The sequence below is a fragment of the Moschus berezovskii genome, chromosome 28 (genome assembly GCF_049115385.1).
Source record: "Moschus berezovskii isolate FMDL1 chromosome 28, NW_MosBer_1.0, whole genome shotgun sequence".
NCBI classification, from domain to species: Eukaryota; Metazoa; Chordata; class Mammalia; order Artiodactyla; family Moschidae; genus Moschus; species Moschus berezovskii.
In genome coordinates, this window is record NC_142487.1 from 1,805,447 (window position 1) to 1,818,003 (window position 12,557).

General features: G+C 49.9%; 1 protein-coding gene across 2 annotated transcripts in view; it reads left to right on the forward strand.

Moving 5' to 3' along the window:
• Positions 1–12,557, forward strand: part of NPC1 (NPC intracellular cholesterol transporter 1) — a 43,885-nt gene that overhangs the window by 30,401 nt on the left and 927 nt on the right. For both annotated transcript variants that reach the window (XM_088833486.1, XM_088833487.1), the window contains 12 exons: positions 527–709; positions 1,469–1,583; positions 3,399–3,526; positions 3,622–3,762; positions 5,159–5,248; positions 5,627–5,817; positions 6,417–6,532; positions 7,177–7,306; positions 8,608–8,808; positions 10,063–10,294; positions 11,031–11,144; positions 11,945–12,107. In XM_088833486.1, the coding sequence (XP_088689612.1) occupies positions 527–709; positions 1,469–1,583; positions 3,399–3,526; positions 3,622–3,762; positions 5,159–5,248; positions 5,627–5,817; positions 6,417–6,532; positions 7,177–7,306; positions 8,608–8,808; positions 10,063–10,294; positions 11,031–11,144; positions 11,945–12,107 (1,804 nt within the window). The remainder of the gene's footprint in view (positions 1–526; positions 710–1,468; positions 1,584–3,398; positions 3,527–3,621; positions 3,763–5,158; positions 5,249–5,626; positions 5,818–6,416; positions 6,533–7,176; positions 7,307–8,607; positions 8,809–10,062; positions 10,295–11,030; positions 11,145–11,944; positions 12,108–12,557) is intronic.

The following is a 12,557-nucleotide window of genomic DNA, read 5'->3' on the forward strand; positions in this document are numbered from 1 at the left end:
ATTGTCTGTGTTTTAACTGTTTGTCACATTTTCTGCTTCCTGCCCTTGTTTTCTTTAGTTACAGATTTTTATCTTCAACTTAAAATTTATTTCACCTAATTCATTTTTTGTTTTTTTTTTTGTAATTTGCTATCACCTAAGAGTCTGATGCTGGGAGGGATTGGGGGTGGGAGGAGACGGGGACGACAGAGAACTAGATGGCTGGATGGCATCACCGACTCTGTGGACATGAGTTTGAGTGAACTCCGGGAGTTGGTGATGGACAGGGAGGCCTGGCATGCTGTGATTCGTGGGGTCGCGGAGAGTCAGACACGACTGAGCGACTGGACTGGACTGGACTGGAGAGTGTAGGCTCCTGAAATATGTGGCTCAGGAAGATCTAGACAGCTTTTCATGTCTTCTCTCAAACCGGGAACTGTGCGTTTAAATCTGGATGGGCAATGAGCAAGTAAAAAGGTGAAAGCCCTGTTAGGAGCAGGACAGAAAACACTATAAATGATGGTTTATGTCTTTGTGGCATCTCCAGGTAGATTCGAAAATCTCCCTGGGCATCGCTGGTGTCCTGATTGTGCTGAGCTCAGTGGCCTGCTCCTTGGGCATCTTCAGCTACATCGGGGTCCCCCTCACCCTCATTGTGATAGAAGTCATCCCGTTCCTCGTGCTGGCTGTGGGGGTGGACAACATCTTCATCCTGGTCCAGACCTACCAGGTACGTCTCAGAGCCTCATAGCGTCTGACCAGGTACTAGGCTCCACGTGCATGCATGCTGGCTCCACGCAGGGTACCTGCAAGCGTGACACGTGGAGGCTTCGTTTCCATGCCTCTGAGTGCTTGCGTATTGGTGCTTGTCCTGGACCCTTTGAGACCAGGAAGTATAAGACCCTTCTCTTTGCTTGGTGGCATAGATACAAAGTGAGAGTTTGGTTTTAAATATGTGCAGCGTGTGTGCAAGAAGTGCTAATACACTTGTGGAAAATATTTTAGGTACAGCAAACTATTAAAATGATTCAACATAGTGTAGAAGAAGGAAGGACTTGAAAAAGTGCTGTTAAAAGGCAGAAGGTCAACATAGGACCCTGCTGTAGAAGATGACGTCAGTTCTCCCATGGTCCCTTGTCCTGCAGGCCTTACCTGGGCAAAGGCCCAGTGGCACATTGGAGTGTTATTTTAAAGCTTCAGCCACTTGCAGCCTACGTTGCTTGTATTTTCCTGATAACCTGATTCAATCCTTCCTTTAGCCTCTCACCTGTTCCCTTGGCTCCGAGCTTCAGAAATACCCCAAGTGAATCAACATGAGAAGTTTGGGGTCCTCACCACTTTATTGTACAAGGTTTATAAACAACAAGTAGATGCTGCCAGTCATTTTTCTTTACCATCAAGCTAACACAAGGCAGCCAAGAAGCAAAGAGGTGGCGTTGTAGTTGAGAAATGTGAATGTTGCATGTTTCGCTTTTTTTTTATTTTTAAGAGAGATGAGCGTCTTCAAGGGGAAACCCTGGACCAACAGGTGGGCCGGGTCCTGGGAGAAGTGGCTCCCAGCATGTTCCTGTCGTCCTTCGCAGAGACGGTAGCGTTTTTCTTAGGTAATTACTCTTGGAACTCGGCCAGCCCTGTGGTGTGCTAAGCCTGGGTGTGTCAGTATGCCCCTCTGCATTCTTCCTTTGTTAAACTGTATTCTGAAATTATAACCTATCAGAGTGGACCATGAAGAGAATCGGTGGCAGTAACTTGGGCACCATTAGCAACCGTCTTCTCTCACATTGTTTCGGGATGGTATTGATGTGGTTGGGTCAGATACCTAGGGCTCCTGCCCCTTCCCCTTTTGGACATGTGCTGGCGAGTGTGGGGATTTGAAAATAGCAGCCTTGCACAGCCACAAGTCCTCCCAGCACAGTGCTCCCAGCAGCAACTCCACAGTCACAGGCATTAGCCCTCGAGGTGTGTACCCCTGTTCCTGAGGGCGGTCTTCCTTCTCGGCTCACTCAGTTCATGGGGGAGCACCCTTGTGACTGAGCAGAGGGTCTTGAATCTTCCTTCTGTACAAAGAGCCACGAGCTGGAACACAACCCAGCGTTCCTGTCTTCTTTCACGTGGAGAAATCCAGTAGGCCCCTCCCTGCCCCTATGTCTGGTGATAAGTAAGACAACACTGGCCATGTCCTTTGCACAGGATGCCGGCTAGGATTGCCCTGTAAGTCCAGGGAAGACACATGGTCTGTGGGTCACAAATGGAAATCTCCAGGGGCCGCAGGACACCTTACAAGGGGCCGTAGGAGGGACAGCGCGCGTATGGTCTCGGACTCATACTCCATTAGCACACGTCCCCCTGCACTTCCACAAAGCAGTGCACTGTGGAGCCTGTGGCCCTGTGGTTCCTTCTGATAGATACAGATGCCAGAGAGTTACTTCCTTTCTTTCTATGATAAGAAAACCAGTGCAAGTGTGTTGGTGACAGCAGCTGACCCTGGGCTTTAAGGTTGGAGTGACTTTGTGAGGACAGGAAGAGTTGGCGGTGGGGGGACCCCATGGCTCCCATTTATAAGAGCCAGGTTCAGTTTTCTTCTCAAGCAACATTGTGAATCTAGAGTTTTGTTTTTTTTTTTTCCCTGCTCAAGTGACACTGTGACTCTCATTGTTAAATATTGGCTCCTTATGTTTTTTAAAATGTTTTAAAATTCTGATATTGGAATTGGAAATGGCAGCCCACTCCAGTATTCTTACCTGGAGAATCCCACGGACAGAGGAGCCTGGCGGGTTGCAGTCCACGAGGTTGCAAAGAGCTGGACACGACTGAGTGTACACACAGCATACACACAAAACAGGTTGATGATATACGTGTGACCCATGGGCGGCCAGTGTTCAGTCTCTGAGTCTTAGTAGACAGCATACACACAGAACAGGTTGATGACATACGTGTGAGCCGTGGGCAGCCAGTGTTCAGTCTCTGAGTCTTAGTAGCCTAGAGGATGCTTACAGGCAGCACCCTCATCTGATTGTAACTAAACCTAGAGGCTGAAATACCATCCCTCCTGTGGACTGAATCACAACAGATCCCATAAGCAATGACTTGTGTTAATGGTTCTTAGATGCTGCTGTGTATGCGTTTGCTCAGAGAGTGTGTTAAATTACAGAGATGGGGCCCTAGAATTCTGAACAGTAGAATCAGAGTTGAATTTCCATCGTTTTGATAAAGTGGGATGGATCAGGTCCCCAGAATCTGTTTTTAACTCCCAGGGTGGTTCTGGTGTGACACCCACAGCCAAAGTGCCTTTGGGGAGGGGAGGTGGGGGTCTCCTCGTGGGTTTGGTGGCTCTGGGGCCACGTGTTCATCCATACACGTGCGTGTGAGGCCACATGCCCTTGGCCGGGGAGGACGTGACCTCTGTCCTCTCCCCGCAGGAGGCCTGTCTGTGATGCCGGCCGTGCACACGTTCTCTCTTTTCGCGGGCATGGCGGTCCTCATCGACTTCCTCCTGCAGATCACCTGCTTTGTGAGCCTCCTGGGCTTGGACATTAAGCGGCAAGAGGTAAGTGGTCATCAGGACTGCAGCCTGTTTCCTTTGAGTCTGGAGTCTGGGTGAGGCAGCCAGAGGGTGACCTCTGTCTCCCTTGGTCCCCTCAGAAGAACCAGCTGGACGTTCTCTGCTGTGTCGAGGGGGCAGCAGACGACGCGGGCATCCAGGCCTCCGAGAGCTGCTTATTCCGCTTCTTCAGAAACTCCTACGCCCCGCTTCTGCTCAGGGACTGGATGCGGCCCCTTGTGGTATGAGCCTGTCTGTCGTGGTGTCCCCAGACAGACTTGTCACCTGCCTTCTGAGAAGTCACCTTGGGAAGGGTGCCGACAGCTGTTAAGTATACCTACGAGAATGCATGGGACTTCGCTGGCGGTCCAGTGGTTAGGACTCTGCTTCCACTGCAAGGGGCGTGGGTTCAGTCCCTGGTTGGGGAACTAAGATCCCTCATGCTGTGTGGTGTGGCCAAAAAGAAAAAGCCATAGCAGATATGTGTAAGTATATAAAATATTTTTAGCAGTCAATATAAACAGGAGTTTTTGGGGCTTTGGGGTTTTTTTAAAAAAAATAATTACAGGTTCATAGAAAGTGACAGAGTAGCACAGAGAGGAGCCTGCTGCCCTTTGCCCAGCTTCCTCCCATGGTCTTACATGATAGTAGTTCAGTATCAGAACCGAGAGCTTGACATTGGCACAGTGTGTGTGTCTGGTCCTGTGTCCGTTTCTCAACTGTTGCAGATTTGTGTAAGCACCAGGATAATAAATGTCTCATCACTCTTGTCCTCACCTTCAGTCACACACACACACCCTGACACACACAAACACACACACCCTGCCCTCTCCCTCCCTGTACTGTCCCTTGTCCCCAGCAGCCATGTAAGAGCGTTTCATAGTTTACATGCTGGATATACCCAATAGCGATAGTGAATCATGTCTCTGCTTAAAGCATAAATTCATTCCAGTAATAGTAATATTTAGCATTTATTGAATACTTAATATCTGGTACTGTGGTGGTACGCTAAATTCTGAATTGATTATTCCTAGAGTTTCCTCATGTAATCCGCAAAACTATCTGATGCTACAAGTCTTATTTTTCCTGTTTTATTGAGAAGGAAATAGAAGCTCAGAGAGGTTAAATGACTGCCCCAGGGTCACTCAGCTTGTCAGAGGCAGAACCAGGATTTGAACCGGATGGTTTGGCTCTAGAGACCGTGACTTCAGCCACTGCCCCAGACTCCTTGTTTTCTTAGTATATCATTTAAACTTGCTTGTCAGTTTAGGAAAGTCCTGTTTTGTGTGTTTAAGATCTGATTTATGTTCTTCTTTTTTTTTTTAATTTATTTTTGGCTGCGCTGGGTCTTTATTTCTACTCGAGGGCTTTCTCTGCTTGTGAGCAGAGGGCTACTGTCTAGTTGTGGTGCATGGCTTTCTCACTGCAGTGGCTTCTCGTATTGCAGAATGCGGGCTCAGTAGTGTGGCACACGGGCTTAGTTGCTCTGAGGCATGCGGGGTCTTCCCAGGCCAGGGATCAAGCCCACACCGCCTGCATTGGCAGGCAGACTCTTTACCACAGCACTGCCAGAGAAGCCCCTGATTTATGTTATTCAGCTCGTGACCACTCTGCTCTGTGACTCACTTCTCATTCCAGGTCGCAGTATTTGTGGGTGTGCTGTCGTTCAGTATCGCAGTCCTGAACAAAGTAGAAATCGGATTGGATCAGTCTCTTTCAATGCCCGATGTAAGATGCTTTCTCTTTTATTCTGACTTGTTTGGCCCATGGTGAACACATTTTCCCAAACACACACGGTCGTTTCAGCCTCTGCCGGCTTCTGAACACAGATCCTGGCAGGCTCTCCCACGTCACAGGGACTGCCCTGGGGCTCTACCCACTAACTTGGCCTTCTGAGCGCTCAGGCCTTGGGCGCCACTACAGTATGTGAGCAGCCGGTCTTGACCTCATGAGGTGCCCTCCTAAGGGTGGGACTGACTGGAGAAGCCCCTACGCCCAGGGTGGGGCAGGGTGCTGGCTGTGGAGGGACTCAGAAACCAGGGCTGGAGGCATCTCGGCTCGCAGGACGTTCACGCCGTGTCCCGTCGTCCGCTCTCTCTCTCTCAGGACTCCTACGTGACGGATTACTTCCAGTCCTTGAATCAGTACCTGCACGCAGGCCCACCTGTGTACTTCGTGCTGGAGGAGGGCCACGACTACACATCCATGAAGGGGCAGAACATGGTGTGTGGGGGCCTCGGCTGCAACAACGACTCGCTGGTGCAGCAGGTCTTCACGGCCGCCCAGCTGGACAGCTAGTGAGTACCCCAGCTGCGGACGGGCACCTGGCCTGGCACCTTGGCCTCACGCCTCTCTCTGAAGATAGCTTTTCTGGAAAATCTGTCTTGCAGAATGCAGGCTGAATCTAGCTTGACATGAGCAAAACCTCTCAAAGGGCTAATTAGACTGCCTCATATTTTTTTTTTTTTTTGGTTTAAGCAACAACATTTTATTTTTTAATTCAGTTTTTAATTTTTTTAACACCAAAAACATTTTGTATTGGGATATAGTCAATTAACAGTCTTGTGATGGTTTTAGGAGAACAGTGAAGGGACTCAGCCATACATGTACATGTATCCATTTTCCCCCAAAATCCCCTCCCATCCAGGCTGCCACATAACATTGAGCAGAGTTCCATGTGCCATACAATAGATCTTTGTTAGTTGTCCATTTTAAATATGGCAGGACCACCTTATATAAGGAAGCCTTTCCCATTAAATACTAATGTGGTTTGTCTTCTGACTGGGTGGAATGAGAAGGTCTAGAAAAGGAAGTTCTAAATTTCAAGAAAAGGGACTGAAACTGGAGATTTCCTCCTCGTGGGGGCACCCATAACCCTTTCTCTTCTGTTCTCTAGCACGCGGATAGGCTTTGCCCCGTCGTCCTGGATTGACGATTACTTTGACTGGATCAAGCCTCAGTCATCTTGCTGTCGCATCTACAACAGCACGGAGCAGTTTTGCAATGCTTCGGGTACTTGACCCTTCTCTAGATCTTTCCCTCTTTTCTGAAAAATTTTACGTTTATCATTTAAAAATCATGTGCATGCCACCCCCAATTCCGCCTGGTTTCCTCGGCCGTCGCTGGGTCTCATCCCGCTTTGTTCTTGCCCCCTTCATCCATCATCCACTCTGGACATGCCCTGTTGTCCCGTCTCCTGCCCCCCACGGGGCTGCAGGCTGAACCGGGTCAGGGGACTCTGGTTTTCAGGTTTCTTACCTTTTCCCAGTGACACCGACGGCCTCTCTTGATTGTTATCTGGCTGGAGCTTGTCATGGGCCTGCTTTCTTTTTGTTTATCACTATTGCCCTTTGGTTTTATGAGAGTGTTGAGGTTGTCCTAGGATTTTCTTCATAAAAACATGGAAGCCCTGTGCTCTGGTAATAACATACTGAGGTTGTCCTTAAAGCAGGAAACCTGCTTTGGGGAAGGAAATTTGTACAGCCTATGTTAGGGGAAAATGGGACCTACCTCATTAGACTGCAGAGATCACGTTTGAAGCTTTTGGATAAGCAGGTTCAGGAAAGGAACTCCCGCCATTTCTTTTTCATTATTTTAAAATGCTTTAATCTGGACACCCGTCCTCCTCACTCGGGCTCCTCCACCTGTTTGCACAGTGGTCGACCCTGCCTGTGTCCGCTGCCGGCCGCTGACTCCGGAGGGCAAGCAGAGACCTCAGGGCGCAGACTTCATGAGGTTCCTGCCCATGTTCCTCTCCGACAACCCGAACCCCAAGTGTGGCAAAGGGTAAGGGAGGCTGAGCTGTTCAGCTGCACGCCCACGTCCCCAGTCATGTGTGCTGGGAAGCTGGGGGGCTGGGGGAGTGGCTGGGTGGGCCTCTTTTCTGCCTGTGCCCACCTTTCTGTGAAAGCAGAGAAACCAGACCGCCTTTGAAGAAAATTCCTCATTCTCAGCTGATTCCGACTGGTCTGAGCGTTTGGTCCCAGGCTCCCCTCTGTGGACTGGCCCTCCTGGCGGCGCAGAGGACTCGGAGTCCTGTGCAGGCTTCCGGCAGGGTGGAGTGCGAAGAGGGATGCGGGCATTTCAGGACGTGAAAGGGTCTGTCCAGTTGTGTGTGGGGTATATGAGACCGCAGATTTGTCCTGGTGATGTTGCCTGGGGTAAAGGTCTAGGTTTTTCTGTCCCCACTGTGCTTCTTGCCAGCCTGTCTACATGAGCTCTTGGGCTGCCCCACTTTCCCATCCAGCCAGGCAGCCAGTTACCATGGAAACAGGATCTCTGGCCCAGAAATAGCAGAGACGACTGAGGTCTGGAGTTGGGGGGATTCAGACAGAAGGTGAGGGTTATATTTACATTATAATGGTAAATGCTGGACATCCCTGTTTTTCATTAAGAATACATAATACGACCCGAGTTCCATCAGTCATGTGTCATGTCTGTTGTGAGACCTAGGCTAGGTACCGTGGGAGAGCTATCCCCCAAAACAAAGTAGGAATGAACCTTGCATCTTGATCTCCCTGCAGACTGAACACTCAGCCTGCATAAACAAGTCAGAGTGAATGCAGCTCTTTGGAAGGCAACAGCCACCACTCTCAGGGAGCTTCCTTTGAGCCCGAATCGTGCCTGGCATCTCACTGACACTACTTCGTTTATATACAACTCTGTAAGGAGATGGTGGTGCACCCATTTGCAGGTGACACTGCAGCCGAAATTCAGTAATTCTACCCCGGGGTTCCAGGACTGAGGACGATCTCACAGCCACCTGACTCCAGGGCCCCCGTCCCTTCCTGCCTCCTTTTACACGGCATGGCTGGGCACACTCTGTAAAAAAAACACACTGGATGGCAGAGTAGAGCCAGCTATAGAAACAACAGCAGCTGCATGCAAAGAAACCAAAGCAGCAAAGGAAAACCAGTGTGGGAAAGCATAAGCTACACCTTCCTCTTTCCTTTTCAAGGACTTCCCTGTCCCTGAAATTGACAGTCTGACCCCTGAGCCCAGGGTCAGGTGACCCCACTAAGCTTGGATGCCCAGATCCTGCAGGTACGGCATGAGATGTGGCCTCTGACACCACTGTCTTGTCACAGGGGACACGCTGCCTACAGCGCAGCTGTCAACCTCCTGGACAAGGGCACAAGTGTGGGAGCCACGTACTTCATGACCTACCACACGGTGCTGCAGACCTCAGCTGACTTCATCGATGCCATGGAGAAGGCCCGCCTCATCGCTGACAACATCACCAGAACCATGAACCAGCAAGGGGGAGATCACCGGGTGTTCCCATACAGGTAAAGTATACATGAGGGTGTCCTCGGGAGCGGCCCCACACGCCAGGGCTTCCTTGCTGGGGTTGCTGGGGGGTAGGGGGGTACGGTGCTGACACTTGACCCTGGCTCCATCCTGAGCTTGGGGGGAGCCTGTCGCTGGATATGGCATCTGGGCAAGGAAAGCCGGATCGTCTAGGTGGAGCTCACCCTGCAGAACAGCACCGGGGGGCATGGGTGGGGCGCCTGGGAAGCAGCTCCACAGAGAGGGCCCAGCAAGGCAGGGCTCCCGATGCCGATTACTGGAGATGGTGCCTTTATGGAGGTTTCTTGCTTTCATTTATTAATTTTTTTCTCATTATAAAGAAAATATTGGGACTTCTTTGGTGCTCTAGTGGTTAAGACTTCATGATTCCATTGCTGAGGGCATGTGTTTGATTCCAGGTCAGAGAACTAAGATTCCACATGCCAGAGGGGTGTGGCCAAAAAAATTAAGAAAATATTTTATGAAATACTGAATTTGGAAAATATAGAAAAGTAGGGGAAACAAGTGATTTCCCCACCAACCCCCGGGGTCTCAGTTCAGGGAACCTTGACTTTTTCCTGACAGAGGGCCAGCTTGTTGTCCTGTGGAAGGAGCTCTCAGAGTGGGTGTCCTGACCTCTAGGAGGAGCTGGTTAACTTTGCCAAAATGGCATTATCTCCTCAGGTCGTGCACAGACCCTGTTTGGCTGGGGATGATCCTCCAGATAGACCAGGGCTTGTTTTCCCAAAGTACCGTGAAATATTCTTTATAGATGAATGCCTGCAAAGCAGCACGGGGGCTTCCCTGATGGCTCTGCAGGTAAAGAAGCCACCTGCAATATAGAAGATGCAGGAGACACAGGTTCGATCCCTGGGTCAGGAAGATCCCCTGGAAGAGGGCATGGCAACCCACTCCAGTATTCTTGCAAAGAAAATCCCATGGACAGAGGAGCCTGGTGGGCTACAATCCAGGGGCTCACAGAGTCAGACATGACTGAGCACGCATAGCACAAAGCAGAATGGATTGGGCACATGAACAAAAACTTTCTATAAGGTACACGTCTGCGAGGCCCTACTTTGGGCATCAGGGGTCAGAGGTCCAGCTGAATTGCCAAAGGCGAGTCTTACAAAAACAGGGAGGTTTCCTGTGAGGCCTGCCTCTCAAGGTAGCTCCGTTTCGCAGTGGTGGCAGGATGAAGGGTGAAGCTTCCCGGAGTGAGAACGAGCGGTAACAGACCCCTCTCCCACTTCCAGCGTGTTCTACGTCTTCTATGAGCAGTACCTGACCATGATTGACGACACCATCTTCAACCTCAGCGTGTCCCTGGGCGCCATCTTTCTGGTGGCCGTGGTCCTCCTGGGCTGTGAGCTGTGGTCTGCCATCATCATGTGTGTCACCATCGCCATGATCTTGGTCAACATGTTTGGTGTCATGTGGCTGTGGGGCATCAGCCTGAACGCGGTCTCTCTGGTCAACCTCGTCATGGTGAGTCCTGGAGGAGCGCTCGGCCCTCACTCCTGTGCCACTGATGTGCCTTGTTTCTTGGGGTGAAAGGTCAAGGTCAGCTCTTGCTTTTGGTGCACTCAAGCAGCTGGATGTGGTCATGTAATGAAGTCGGTGTGACCGCATGATCTGGCTGAAGTATTCTGCCTGTATTATTCTGAAGGGTGAGTTGTCGAAGCGTGTAGCCTGATGACAGCAAGATGTTCCATTTCCACTTAGAAAAATTGCCCCTTCTGAAGGCAATTTTCTGACCAGGACGTTTTGCCTCTCATGTAGTTGCCAGTTGCTTTTTAAGTCTTAAATATATGCGCATCTGAAAAAGTATGAACAGAAGCCAGACCTGTGCATGTGCCCTTCAGATAGGAAAAGAATATGCTTCAGGGGGAGTGGCAATGAGGAGGCCCTGCTAGAGATGACAGTGTGCTGCCTGGGTTGGGGGTGGGAGGACCTGGCGAGGTTTCAGCCACTTCCCCCAGAGAAGGCCAATCTGCTGGAGGAATCTGGAGCGCTGGGTACTGTGCCTGGAGGTTCCACAGGCTTCCCGGGACAGCTGATGTGGGTGCCACAGGGGCTTTGTCTTGCAAGTAGAAGGGGCTCTGCTTGGGGCTCCTTGACCCCCCAGAGTGCCCTGGTAACCACAGATCCCAGGAAGAGGGGTGGCTGCCTTTACCACCTTTAACCAGAGCAGAGCAGTCCTCATGGGAGCACTTTATTTCAGAGCTGCGGCATCTCCGTGGAGTTCTGTAGCCACATCACGAGGGCGTTCACAGTGAGCACGAAGGGCAGCCGCGTGGAGCGGGCGGAGGAGGCGCTCTCCCACATGGGCAGCTCTGTAAGTACTGCCGAGGCCACCCGGGCAGTGACTTCACCGTGAAGGGCCCAGTTGGATGACTGAGAGCTTCTCAGGAGAAGGAACTTCACCAAATTCTGAAAACAGAATTTGTTATCTCTGACTTAGCAACAGTACCTCAGGATTACAAGTTTTCAAGCGATTCAGGAAACTTGCATAGAGCTGTATCCCGCATAGAGCTCTAGCCTGGAATTCTTTAGGACTGTTCCCTTTGGTGACTCCTTTGCACAGTCTGGCTGAAGCAGGAAAACAGGTTTGATGTGAGAGCCATTGAAAACCCAGGCCCAGCCATGTGTGTTGAAAAGCAGGCGAGCTGCCATGCTTGGAGCCCAGTGTGGTTTGTGGGTCAGGTTGGCAGAATCTTCTCAGGCTGAACCAGGATACAGGGCTGGACGGTGAACCAGTTCCTTTTCTACCATAGAAAATACTGTTATAGATGAACAATGAAAAGTGTGCAATAGCATTGTCTAAAAACATAATGTGCATACCTTAATTTAAAACTAATGCTCTTGGAAAAATGGTGCTGATAGACTTGCAGGGTTGCTATGGGGTATATGCAGAATACACAGCTTTTATCCTTATTACACCTTTTTTTTCAGATTGATAAGCAGCAAATAAAACAATTTAAGCAGAGCCACATGCTGCTTATCAGTAACTCTGAAAGCTGGGGTTCAGTCCCTCATTACTTTGGACCTTTATGTTTAAGAAATCCCTTTAGAAGGAAGTGTTCAATTATGGTCAGTTGATACAAGTGGTTTCTGAGCCCATCTCTCTTCTCTTAGGTATTCAGTGGAATCACACTAACGAAATTTGGAGGCATTATCGTGTTGGCCTTTGCCAAATCTCAAATTTTCCAGATATTTTACTTCAGGATGTATTTAGCCATGGTCTTATTGGGAGCCACTCATGGACTAATATTCCTCCCTGTCTTACTCAGTTACATAGGTAAGAGCTTTTTGTTTTTAACCTGGTGGGATGGAGGAAGCCTGATAGGAGGGTGGGTACCTTGAAGCTTTCTTTTGAAGTATTTGAACCTACTTATACTAGTGGTCATTTGATAAATATTTATTCTAAGAGAAAAACTCTGATCCTGGGGCTTCAGGGCTAAACCACTTCATTAGAAAACCAGAGCCTGATGTGGTCAGCACTGGGAGTGAGCTTGCATGTCAGAGGCCCAGGGCTCCTACCCGCTGAGGAGAAGGACCTGAGTCTGGCCACAGCCCGCGGTGCCCTGGAGCAGCCTTCATTTCCGTTCACTTTTAAAGAACAACGCTGCTCTGCGGTTTGTCTCTAATTTGGAGTTCTCCTTAGGAGCGTCTTTTACCTCTGTGGCAACTTCAGCTTCTATAAATGACCTGTGGTTGACAGAACAGTACTAATTTGCTTGATTTATAG